The sequence below is a fragment of the Dermacentor variabilis genome, chromosome 2 (assembly GCF_050947875.1).
Source record: "Dermacentor variabilis isolate Ectoservices chromosome 2, ASM5094787v1, whole genome shotgun sequence".
Taxonomy (NCBI): Eukaryota; Metazoa; Arthropoda; class Arachnida; order Ixodida; family Ixodidae; genus Dermacentor; species Dermacentor variabilis.
This window is the reverse complement of record NC_134569.1, coordinates 204105269-204117622: the sequence shown is the minus strand read 5'-3', so window position 1 is coordinate 204117622 and position 12354 is coordinate 204105269. Positions and strand designations below refer to the sequence as shown.

Genomic DNA, 12354 nt, shown 5'->3' with positions numbered 1-12354 from the left:
ATATGGGCCAGAAACTTGGGAGGTTAAAAAGAAGGTCAAGAACAAGTTAAGGATCACACAAAGAGTGATGGAATGAAAAATGTTAGGCACAACTTTAAGAGACAGGAAGAGAGTGGTGTGGGTCAAAGAGCAAGCGAGGATTGCTGATATGTTAGTTGACATTAAGAAAAAAAATGGAGCTGGGCAGGCCATTTAATGCTTAGGGTAAGATCACTGGTGGATCTTAATTAAGAGTTATACAATGGGTGCCAAGGGAAGGGAAGTGTAGTCAAGAATGGCAGAAACTAGGTGGGGTGATGAAATTAAGAAATCTGAAGGCGCGAGTTGAAATCGGTTGGTGCAGGACAGGGGTAATTCGAGACCACAGGGAGATGCCTTCGTCCTGCAATGGACATAGAGATAGGCTGATGATGATGATGTCTGTTCGATGCTGATGTATGTTAAAGGATCACAACACCAACGTAGCAGAATTGCTGGGATAAACACGTCAGCAACTAATCCCTATGGTTTACACCCCAAGAGTACGGCAAGGAATCAAATGGGTAGTGATCAGGGGTGTGTGAATATCGAACAGTAAATTCGAATTAAATATTGAATCGTATCAAGAAAAAAAAAAAACGAATATTGAATCTAATATCAAATATTAAGAAATGTTTTACGAAATTCAATGCTTACTAATACCCGTCACCCTGGACCTTTTAATGTCATTCGAATCAAATGGCATTAGCATCGACTGACGGTTGCTACACAGCAATATTTAATGACATTAGAATTGAATGACTCTACAATTTAACGAGTTCGAGAAACATTTGGCTTCGCACTCGAAGTGAAATGTTTACTCTCTACCCCAGAGACAAGGCAAAAAATGTCATTCAGCATTCATAATTTGAGAAGCATTCATGTAAAAAGGTAATTACGTTTGTGTGGTTTAAGGCACCTGTCATTTTAAATATAGTAAAGTTGTATGGCAGGCTGTCAAAAAATGTTGTTCCCCACCTCAGTGGTGTCTGGCCACCATCGCTTTACTAATCGGCCATACTGTAAACATGTGCACATGTCTTTGGAGTCTCAAATGGCATCTGCATCTATTTGATGACCGAGCCTCCTCCTCCGATTAGTATGCTTTGCTCGCAATGCAAAGCAATCACCAAATAAGCACTTCACCTGCTGTAACTAAGCGTCGTCGTTCAGCGCTGCCGATGCAATCATATTGCTTTTCTTTATTGGCTTAGCTATTAAGCTGGCTAAGCCTCTTTTGGTGTATGGTGGGCAGACATTCTGGAATTATAAGATTTACATGCATTTATTTCGGTGTAAAATAAATACATTGACTTTTCAGAGACTCTACACATACCTTGTTCTTTTCTCCCCAATATTTTTGCAATGATCGAATAACATTAGTTTTTCCTGTGTAGCACCACCATGGGTCGAATGGCATTCGTTGCCGTTGCACCGAATGCCATTCGTTGCCGTTGCACCGAATGCCATTCATATCTAATGTCGTCAAAATGTCCAGTGTAACAGGGGTATTACTTGGACTTTTAAAAATTTCATCCTTTCGAGTCTACATGCACATGCGCTGGAGTCTCCTAGCATTACGTAACAGTGTGGATTAAGCTACCAATACCATGGGTATATAGAAATCAAGATATACAGTATGGTCTACTTCAAGCAAAATTGGCCGAGTGCTGACCATAGGGCGGTGCTCGGAACCTTTCGGCAGAAGTGTCCAGTGGCTGCTTGGTCGGCACAGCTTTACACGTCTTCTATGGCGCCGCACTTATCGTTCGCAAGATATGAACATTTCCAGCCGGCGGATTTTCACCACCTGCAGACCTCCACATTTACACCTAAGCTGCACATCTTATTTACGCCATTAGTGCCCATCTTTTGTCCAGTTGATTCAGAGGGAGTGCACGTAAGAACCGTTTAGGCTGCGTTTCTTTGTTTTGAGAGCTTGTCTACACTTTTCGATATGCTGAAACTGACATGTCAATAGTGCAGCCTAAGTTCAATGCCTTGCGGTATCTGTAGCTGCACCGAATGTGCAAAAGTTCCCAAGCGAAAGGTTGTCGTGCAAGTGCATTAAGAGATTGTGGGTGCATCATGGTGGGTACGGAGCACCGACGTGTGCATTGAATGCCCATAGCATACTATACATGCTGTGCGCACGGGGTATGCACATTGTGGCAGTGTTGACGCAGATAAGATACAGTAAAACCTCGTTCATTCGAAGTCATTGGGACCGCAAAATATCTTTGAAATAAGCGCGTTTTCAAATTAACCGAACACACAAAAAAATGCAACCCAGGCAAGCTGCCGAACAACCCATGCGGTTAAGCTGCCAAACGTAATCTTCAAATATAGCGCCTGTGACCCGGGCTTTCTTGTTGTGCCGATGGATAAGCTCATCCCTTGGCGGCGGCCATCCATTTTTAAAGCAGCGAGACTTCCCACTCTTTCCAACTACGAGTAGCAGCAGCTTGTGTTTAACGCACATGTTCATGCCGAACAGAACAGTAATTCTTTCCTTGCCCTGCTTTCGACCCTTGACCGCAGCGTCACTTAGCTGCGAACGTTTTTGTGGGCAGCATCTTGTAAAAAAAGGGCTGCCTCGTCAAGGTTGCACACATCATCTGCATCGTACTCGCCAAGCAATGGAGCCAATGTGTTTCTTCCAGTCGTCAACGACGCTCTCGCTTGCGCTGCTGCTCTTGCCACAGATGGCTATGAAGGTCAAATTATTGCACTCTTTAAAATGACTGAACTATCCATTGCTACACTTAACTCTTCGTGCCCAAGTTGTAGAGCCAAGTCGTTGGCCTTCTCCCGCAGTATTGTTCCATTGATGGGAAGGCGGACTGAGTTTGCGTTCTGCAGCCAGCGAAGAAAAGCTGATTCCACATCTTGGTATGTGGGAGGCTGTACTCGTGACCTCTTCGAAGAATATGCCTTGCTGTAGGCCTCCAGTACCTTCGAATTTTTCTTCAATATTGTGGGCAACGTCGAGAGGGGCATGCTGTGCCTTTCAGCCACCTCGGTCAGCCAACGTAGTGCTTTGGGCAAGTGCCTACCGCGTCCTTTCGTCCTGGAGATGCAGAGTCGATTCAAATAGAATTCAATTTACTGCCTTGGTGGTGGTGGCGATAAACTTTATTACTGCTTTGGAAAGCGACCGGGGTGCTGACCCCTGAAATGGACCATTGGGTTTAAAAGAAACCTTACCCAACCGTTGATTCCTATACGTTTCCATTCAAAGGCTCATGAAACGCAGAAATGTTACCCTTATACAATGACAGAGCCAAACTAAATTCTTAGCCACTTCTTGGATAAAGCAGAATTTTTGCTGCAGCGTTAAAGTCTCATACTTTGGCATCTTTGCTCTCTGGCACTTCTGAAAAATTCAGAAAAAAAAAAAAAAACACACTAGCTGCAACAACCCTAACCATTGCACACAAAGAAACGGCGCAGACCGGCGTTGCATGCAGACTCGTCGCCACAGGCGTGGAGAGAGAACGGGCGAATGGCAGCCAGTGGCAGCGGCACAGAACACGCGCTGACGCTGCAACCGCTGCGACTGCGAGGAGCTTGCGGAGTGGGGGACGAGAGCGCATGACAAAAAGCAGTACGTCCACAGCATTGCAGTGAAACAAGTCTTCTCCTCTGCAGGCGCACGTTTCGGCGGCACGCGGGCGTACCTTGAACTGTTTTTTGTGCTAGCAGTACTACGGGTCGGGTGCTTCGTCTATAAATAATCGCGACTGCTATGTGGCGTCGCCTCGCGGCTCCGAATGGCCGTTGTTTCGTCAGGTTTGCGGTGAAATGGGGATCGGGAATTGCCGCATAGCACCCCAAATCTTTGAATAAATCGGGCTGTCCTAGGCCGCCGGTTTGAATTATCCGGTCAAATTTACATTGGAAAATACGAGACTGCAGAAAACCTTCAAATTATCCGAGATTTCGAATTAACAGAGTTCGAATAAATGAGGTTTTACAGTAGTTTGAAGAAAGGCGAATTTTTAGTCGCGTCAGATTTTTGCAATGCTTATTTTGACGCTAAATAGCAAGAGAATGTGGGTACATGTGTGATGCATATTTAGTGTTTGTAAGGAAAAATCATGGGTTTGTCAGAACATGTTCATAAGTACAATGCTTGAGATTTATTGAGAGGCCACGAAGCATCTGGCCCAATATTCAGCACCCGAACAATAGTTAATACAATTCTTTCCTCGCGAGACTTACATAGTAAGTCTTTATTGTTTCAGATGCCAGAGCGGGACCCATTGCAGAAGCAGTCATGTGACCTGGCTGCACAGTTCTCTGGTGAACAGGCTCATGCAATTCAAGGAAGGTCATTTCCAGATGCCCATACAAGACTGCTACTGATTAATTCACATCTTATGTTTGACCCAATCCCTAACCTACAATTATAGCATTTCACAACAAAGTCTACAATTTCTGCTGAGTTTGTATCTAAACAGCTCAATAATAATCGACAAAAAAATCAACTGTAGTGGTAATTTGCTGACAAGGCGCTCGCCTTCTAAGCGCACATTAAAGCACAAAAGTGTGCATTAATTAAATAGCAAATTATACAGGATCTCCTTTCTTATGTCAAACTATTCTTTTTATTACTGTTGCAGATACCAGCACTCAGCTTCTTCCTTTTGGTTACATTTAACAGGCAGATATTACTTTCCAAATAAGTCGTAGTGCAGAAATTTCCAATTGACAAAATCATGTCAATTATCTTTTTAATTAATTAATAATCACCTTAATGTACAAGCTGCAATGGTGGAAGTGAATCTGTTAACATGCAGGGCCTGTTCAATTAGAAACAATGTTGTAACTAGTACCAGTTTCAAGATATGTCAAAGTGTGCGGCAAAATGCCCCCAAAAATCTCCCAAGTTGGATTCCAATTGGCATTGTGAAGATCGAGAGTCGAACCTATGACCTGTGGTGGGAATCGAACCCACTACCATTGGTCTTAATTAAGGCAAAGTGAATGGAAGCACAGCTAATTAAGATAAAGTTCATTAAGGCGCTGGAACCCATAACCTTTGGTGTGAGTCGAAACCACTTGGAGATATGGGCGAGCTGGCCATATTCCAAAACTGGATTCCAATTGGCATTGTGAAGGTCGAGAGTCGAACCTATGACCTGTGGTGGGAATCGAACCCACTACCATTGGTCTTAATTAAGGCAAAGTGAATGGAAGCAGAGCTAATTAAGATAAAGTTCATTAAGGCACTCGCACCCATGACCTTTGGTGGGAGTCGAACCCACTTGGAGATACGGGCGAGCTGGCCATATTCCAAAGTTGGATTCCAATTGGCACTGTGAAGGTCCAGAGTCGACCCAGGACTTTTGGTAGGAGTCGAGCCCACGACCTTTAGTCTTAATTAAGGCAGAATGAATTGAAGCACAGCTAATTAAGATAAAGTTAATTAAGGGGCTGGCACCCATGACCTTTGGTGGGAGTCGAACCCACTTGGAGATATGGGCAAGCTGGCCATATTTCCAAGTTGGATTCCAATTGACATCGTGAAGGTCGAGAGTTGACCCACAACCTTTGGTGTTAAGGTGAAATTAATGCACTCAAACCCAGGACCAAACATGGAGATATGGGCAAAGCAACCTTATCCCCAAAAGTTGGATTTCAACTGACATTGTGAAGGTTGAGAGTCGAACCCAATACCCTTGGTGTTAATTAAGGTGAAGTTAATTAAGATATAGATGATTAAGATACAGGTAATTAAAATACTCGCACCCATGAACTTTGGTGGAGGAAAGCAAGTAATAAGAAGTAACACATTCGAATTAAAATGTCAAGTAATGTAATGAATGTCTCGTGAGTGTGCAGCCTTTAGCCTTCATCCTTATTAGAGTTCGTTAAAGTGACAACGAAAGGACTACCTAATAAAACCCGATGTTTACTTCAGGCATTAAAATATACAGTGCAAAAGAAAACATTGTCCTCACACCACTACACAACAAATTTATTTCAGCTTGATTATTCCTAGCAGAAAGCTTGCTATTATGGCAGAACTGAGTCTTGTGGCACGTTTGTACTTCACGCTGCAATAGTTAACTATGGCAAGCCGACTAACAAAAGTACTTACCAGCAAGCCTAGCACCTGAGACGAGCGATCCAAAAGGTTGGCAGAGCAGTGGGAGTTGGCAGCCACCATGGAAAGAAGGAAACATGGAGAGGAAAGCGCATTAAGCGGCCGGCATGTGTATGGTAATTTTTCTCTTTTCTTAATTTGTGTTTTCCTTACACAGAAGCTGATAAAGGTCGAAGGGTACATAACAGTAGGTGAGTGCGCCCCGAATTCCTGAGCATAGAGTAATGAACGAAAAGACAATATTTTACATTTTGAGCCCTGCGGCTCAAAACTGCTCAGAATGTTGGTGCTGCATTATGCTAGACTGCTAGACTGCTCTTAAACATGCACTGCCACATTTCGTTAGTGAAACTGCATGGCCCACCCACCGAACACGTGCACTGGAAGAACGAAGCACAAGGAAACCGAATACTATATTCATTAAAATATAGGTCAATCTTTTCTCTTTTTGAATATGTTACCCGAAATGAGTTATCAACCTATATTTGTTACCAAAGAATATCAACCTACATTCATGAACAAATTACTCCTAACAAAGTTCCTCCATCACGCATACCACTACACCAGTCTGAAAATCATTCAAACTGCTTTTAAGAAATTCTGCAAACACAATGCACACAATGCACACTATGGCACTGAGGACATTCTTTGGGATGCCCAGGATGCCTGCAAAGCATCTGACGAGGATGACTTCTCTGGCAATTCCAACAAAGATTCTGCTTGTGGCATCGACTAACAAGATTTAATAGCAGAGTTCCTTTATTATTTTTCTGTGAGTTCATATATATATATATATATATATATATATATATATATATATATATATATATATATATATATATATATATATAGATCTTCACAAGTTCAATACATTCGGAGCTTTTTTTTTAGCTGCACCCAATTAAAAAATATATCCTGTGGCAAATAGCACAGTTCCAACCCTTGGGCTATATTACTCGATGTGACAGCCATTGCTTCTACAAGAAAATAAAATTTATTTATTTATTTACTTACTTATTTACTTATTTATTTATTTATTTATTTATTTATTTATTTATTTATTTATACATACTGCAGACCACATAATGTAGTCCAAGCAGGATGGGCATTTTTTTAACAAATCACATTGAGTATAAGGGTTAACATAAATTGTGTTTTACATCCAGAGAAATAAATAGCAAAAATGAACACAATGGGTAAATGTATACAATGCTACATGATGGCAACACGATCACGCTCTGGTATAGAATTCCATTGAGACATTGTGTGCAGGAAAAAGGAAAATTTATAAGCATCTGTTTTTGTGAAATATGGCGTTAAAGATCTTCGTTGATTCGTGTATGTCTTGTTGATAGGGGGGATAAATACAATGAAGGGTCAATAGCAAATTTTTTGGTTAAGGAGAGAATTCAGGAAGCCCAAGCGAAATTGCCTTCTGTACTGAAGGGTATGTTATTGGCTGTCATTAGTTCCGACGGAGAGTCCACATGACGAAATTAGGAAAGATAAATCGAACAGCCTTTCTTTGAATTCTTTCGAGTTTATCAATGTTACGTTTTGTGTAAGGGTCCCATATTATGCTTGCATATTCTAGCTTTGGTCTGATGTATGATTGATAGCATAGAAGTTTTACATTTGGTGGTGAATTACGAAGCTTGTGTCTTAAGAAACACAACTTTCTGGAAGCAGAAGAACAAGTGTTATCAATGTGTGAATTCCAGGAGAGGTTAGCAGTGAACGTTACACGTAAATATTTGTAGCTATCGACATGATTAACTGTAGATGAACCTAGGGAGTAAGCATACTGAAAAGGGGATCTTTTTTAGTTATAGAAATGGAAACTGTTTTTCGTGCATTTACGACCATGCCACACTGGTTGCACCATTGGTGTATGTAATCTAGATTTTGGTTTAGTCCTTGTTGAGCATGTATGCTGCAAACTTCACGGAATAATATACAGTCATCTGCTAACGATCGAATTTAAACAGTTCGATCAATTATATCTACGATATCATTTATATAGCACAAAAATAGCAAGGGCCTACTGCGTTGGGGCATACCCGATGTGACTGGTAGTCATCGGGTGCTTAATTATTAACACAGTTACACTAGTTATCTTTTTAGCTAATTATTTTATGACAATTATTTCAATCTACGAATTGTAGCTACACTAGTGCTGAAGTTCAGGCTACTCGGTCATTCATGATCGTCAAATACCAGTGCATAAAAAAACAAGGGACAAAAGTAAAGACATACACAGCAGCTGGTCTTTATTTTTACGTTCACCGTTTCAACATTATAGAGGAACAACTGAACTTAATGGAGCACTATTAGACTGGAGGTATGCGCGGCGGTACAGTTCAGGCTGATTTTTTCGAATTTTGGCCGTGATGGGAAGAGGGTATATAAACACGCACATAATTTCGCGTGAGGCGGGGACACATCACTACATATTGCAGGGATAGTTGGTTCATGCTTATTACTGTGCAATCGGGCGCGAAACAAAGTGAAGTGAAAGGACGGGAAAGAGGCTCATAGAAGCATACTTATAGTGGGCACAGCAAAAAGGTGTTTACACCTTGCGCAGAAAGTGCTTTTCTTTTTTGATAATAAAGAAGGGGTGCTCACATATTATTCACCAAGTTTGTCAATCAAATCTGCTTCAATAATTTGCCTTGTCATCTGTTCTCTTGCCTGTTTGATGACACAGTATTTCTAAGACATGGGAACACACCCGCATCAAGCACAGTGATCAGCCAGACTACCTTGCTTGTACTTTTCTACAGCTACATTTGAACTCTAGATTATCAGAGCACAAGTTCAAGTACCATGATATTTGATGATCATGAATTGTAGTTAGTGAAATTGCAAGCCATACCGACGTGTAATGAATTCTGAAGATGGCACCAGTTTCAAGATATGCGCCAAACTTGCAGTAAACATGCACTGTTGTTCTACTTACTTTTTTAAGGCAACACAGTTTTATGCAGTTAAGCACAAAAGCAAATGGAACACCATTTCAAAATTTATGTAGTCCTGAGAATCCTTCCCAAGTGGATATGCCTAGCGAAGTCACCGACTGTAATTTGTAGACTGAAATATGTGCTGTAATGTAATTAATTAAAAGGCTACTTAGTGTAATTATGTTCAATATTCAATTAAGCATTTTGATTTCTCATAGACGTAATCACCGCCTCGTCGGGTAATTCAGCTCAAGGTTTAGAATTGTGCTATCTGCCACAGCTATATTTTAAAAATTTGGTGCAGTTAAAAAAAAACACCTGATATGGGGGTCAACCTACATTCATGTTCAACCTATTTTTGAGTAAATATGGTGCATCAACCAGTATGTCAAAATACATGCCCCCTAGTGATAAATCTTTATGATAGGTGGAGAGGTTAGGCAAGCAAAAGGCTTGGCATGCCACAACAGGTTTAATATACAAGGGTGCCAAGGAAAAGAAAAGAGAGAAACACACATGTACTCATTCTCACAGAACTGCGAAATGGGCAGCAGTGCGCGCCACGAAATGCACAAGGTGGAAAGTGGAGCTTTGTAAACGGCACCACCAATAAACAAAATGTTAGGCCCCTCTGTGGTGCAGCCAAAGGGGCCGAGATGGACAACATTTTGTCTATTGGCAGGGCTGAAGCTCCATTTTCCACTTTGTTCATTTCGTGGTGCTTACTGTCGCCCGTTTCCAGGTTTGTGCGCGAGGAGAACACAGTGGAGGCGTTGCGAGGCGGTCAGCCTTGTGACATTAATGCCCCAGCTGTTTTCACAAAAATCATGAATTGTGCAAACAGTCACGTGATAGCAGAACAGCCACAGTCCTCATTACAACGCACACCCCAGCCAACTGTAGAGTAGCAGACAAACAAGTCATAAAAGCGACACCAAATAGTGAATGGTTCAATGAGAGTTGGTGCAGGAGGCTCCCATAGAAGCCAGTTATCTGCGGGGGCCTGGAGTTAGAGTAGGTAGTGACGAAAACATTCCTGGATGCTGGGAAGTACTAAGCTCATTCCGGATAAAACGACAGTGGCATCCAGTGTTGCCAACTAGAAATAAAGAAACCCATTAGACTAGGCAAAAAACTAACCGCCGTGATTCGAGCACCCAAATTCTACTAATAAAGAACCCTGTCAAATGCAAAAAACAAGAATCACATTGAAATTATGTTTTACTAAGCCTATGTAAAACCCAGTTGAAAAAAAAATTTCGTTGGATGAAAAGTGTTTCCTGTGTAATGTAATAAAATTGAAATATTGTTTAAGTATCGGCTGTCCAGTTTGCCCTTGGTAACCGCGGGAGGACGCTTAGTATGACAAAGAGTAAAAAGCACTAAATTTGGGACAAATTGGATAAAATTGAAGATCATGACTTGAAAATATGCGCATACCCTTTCAGGGGTTACGCCTTTTGCTATCTTTGTTTTTGTACAATCAATAAGAAATTGGAAAGTTCTGTCCCCCAAAATTGTTATTATTTCTAATGATAACTTTTTACGTGCTTTTGAAAAGTGATTATCTTTTTTTTTCTTGAATTGAACCCCTCTGGTGTAATGCCTACAATGGTGAAGCAGGTACCACATAGCAAATAACAATTTAGCGTGATGACATGTAGTGTGTGGACGTGATTATAAATGGAAATAAAAGAAAAGCAAAATTGAAACTAAGGTTGCACAAGATCACTAGAATTGAAACTTAATTACTCAATTCAGCTAAAACATGTTGGCAGGCTAGTTGATTTAGAATAATAATACAATGTGCAAGCACAACTGGACAAGGACAGAGATCGAAACGGACTTATGTCTGCATGTCTGCTTCTTTCTTTGTCATCGCACGGCTGCACTGACAAACAATGCAGCAGTGACCTCACCAGATATCTGGTCTGACCCGATTCGAAGACACGCTTGCCTATAATAACTGTGTGGTTATTGCCATGCAGTAAATTAGCTTATAAAGCACGCATTCACAAAGGCTCTGTCATGTAAAGGTTACCTGCAATGGGCAGTCACTGTGGTGATTATGTCACTATCATGCCAATTGCTAAAGTTAGCAGCATGCACCAGCCAATGAGAAAGAGTGCGTATGTAGAGAAGTAGAAGAAAGGAAAGGATCGAAATTAACCAGAAGGGAAAATCAGGTTTCCTACCGTACACTGGGGAATAGGGAAGGAGAAGAGCACAGACACCATCCTAGACAGTCACTATCACCACAGGCTATCACTGCACTGCAAGATCAGTCGTAGCACAACAAGCACCAATTCAGGTCACGGCTGCTTGTGCAGGTCTGTTTCCCTGTAGAAATACCTTCGTCATACCCAGCTGCAATGGCTTATGAGGTCAGCATTCCAAAATGGTTTGCTCTGACAATGGTCTGAAATCGAAGCACACTAGTGGAGATGCGAGCAATCGTCCCTGTAAGCTGCAGTAAAGACAGTCACAACAGAACATGCTGAAGGGTTTTCGCACGACCGGAGCCATCCCTTGAGTTGTCGTCGGCTATTTAAAGCACTTGTGTAGGAGGATCGGTGTGAATGCAGGCGTGCGTTTTCAGATTCCATGAATACCACTCTAGTTGCCATGAGCAACCCCGTACAGTTGCTCCATGATGAATTAAGGCACATCAAAGGGGATCGTATTAAAACATTGAGGATCACAAACCCGCTGCAGCATCACGATGTGCATGTGGAAGGATCTCATGCCTCAAGACATAGCTTGTTTGCAGTGTGCATCGCACGTGACAAATGGGGGTGAGTGACTCACCGGGTGGCCTGTAAATTTCCAAGGTTGGCTTGGTTGACCTCTGGGAGTCACCGGTCTGGGGCGAGGTGCTTCCAGGCGTGGTTGAGGCATTCTTTGGTTCAAGCTGGGTTGGCACAAACGCGATAGTCAGTTAATTCGAATGGACTATCACACTTGGTCTTACCTGACTTTATTTCACATAGCATTACGCCATAACAGGCATGTGCTAACTAGTCCAGCAACAAGTAGTGATGCCAGTAGAGTGCCCATGTCACAGAGTAACGTTAATCACACATGCTTAACTTTGGAGCCGGACCATATTTAACTGCAAGAAACATCACAGTTTGCACACAGAGATGAACTTACTCACAAGGGTTAACCAACAAAAATTAAAAAACACTTCTACGATCAGCAGGAGTGACATATCGTGTCAGGCAGCTAAAACACTGTGAGACCACATCAATGAGACAAAAA

General features: G+C 41.8%; 1 protein-coding gene across 1 annotated transcript in view; it reads right to left on the bottom strand.

The window, feature by feature from the left end:
* The window catches only part of LOC142573048 (uncharacterized), a 94715-nt gene that overhangs the window by 36717 nt on the left and 45644 nt on the right, over positions 1-12354 (bottom strand). The window contains exons 3-4 of the mRNA XM_075682550.1: positions 11902-12004; positions 6125-6139 (exon numbers count right to left, since the gene is read on the bottom strand). Of these exons, the coding sequence (XP_075538665.1) occupies positions 6125-6139; positions 11902-12004 (118 nt within the window). The remainder of the gene's footprint in view (positions 1-6124; positions 6140-11901; positions 12005-12354) is intronic.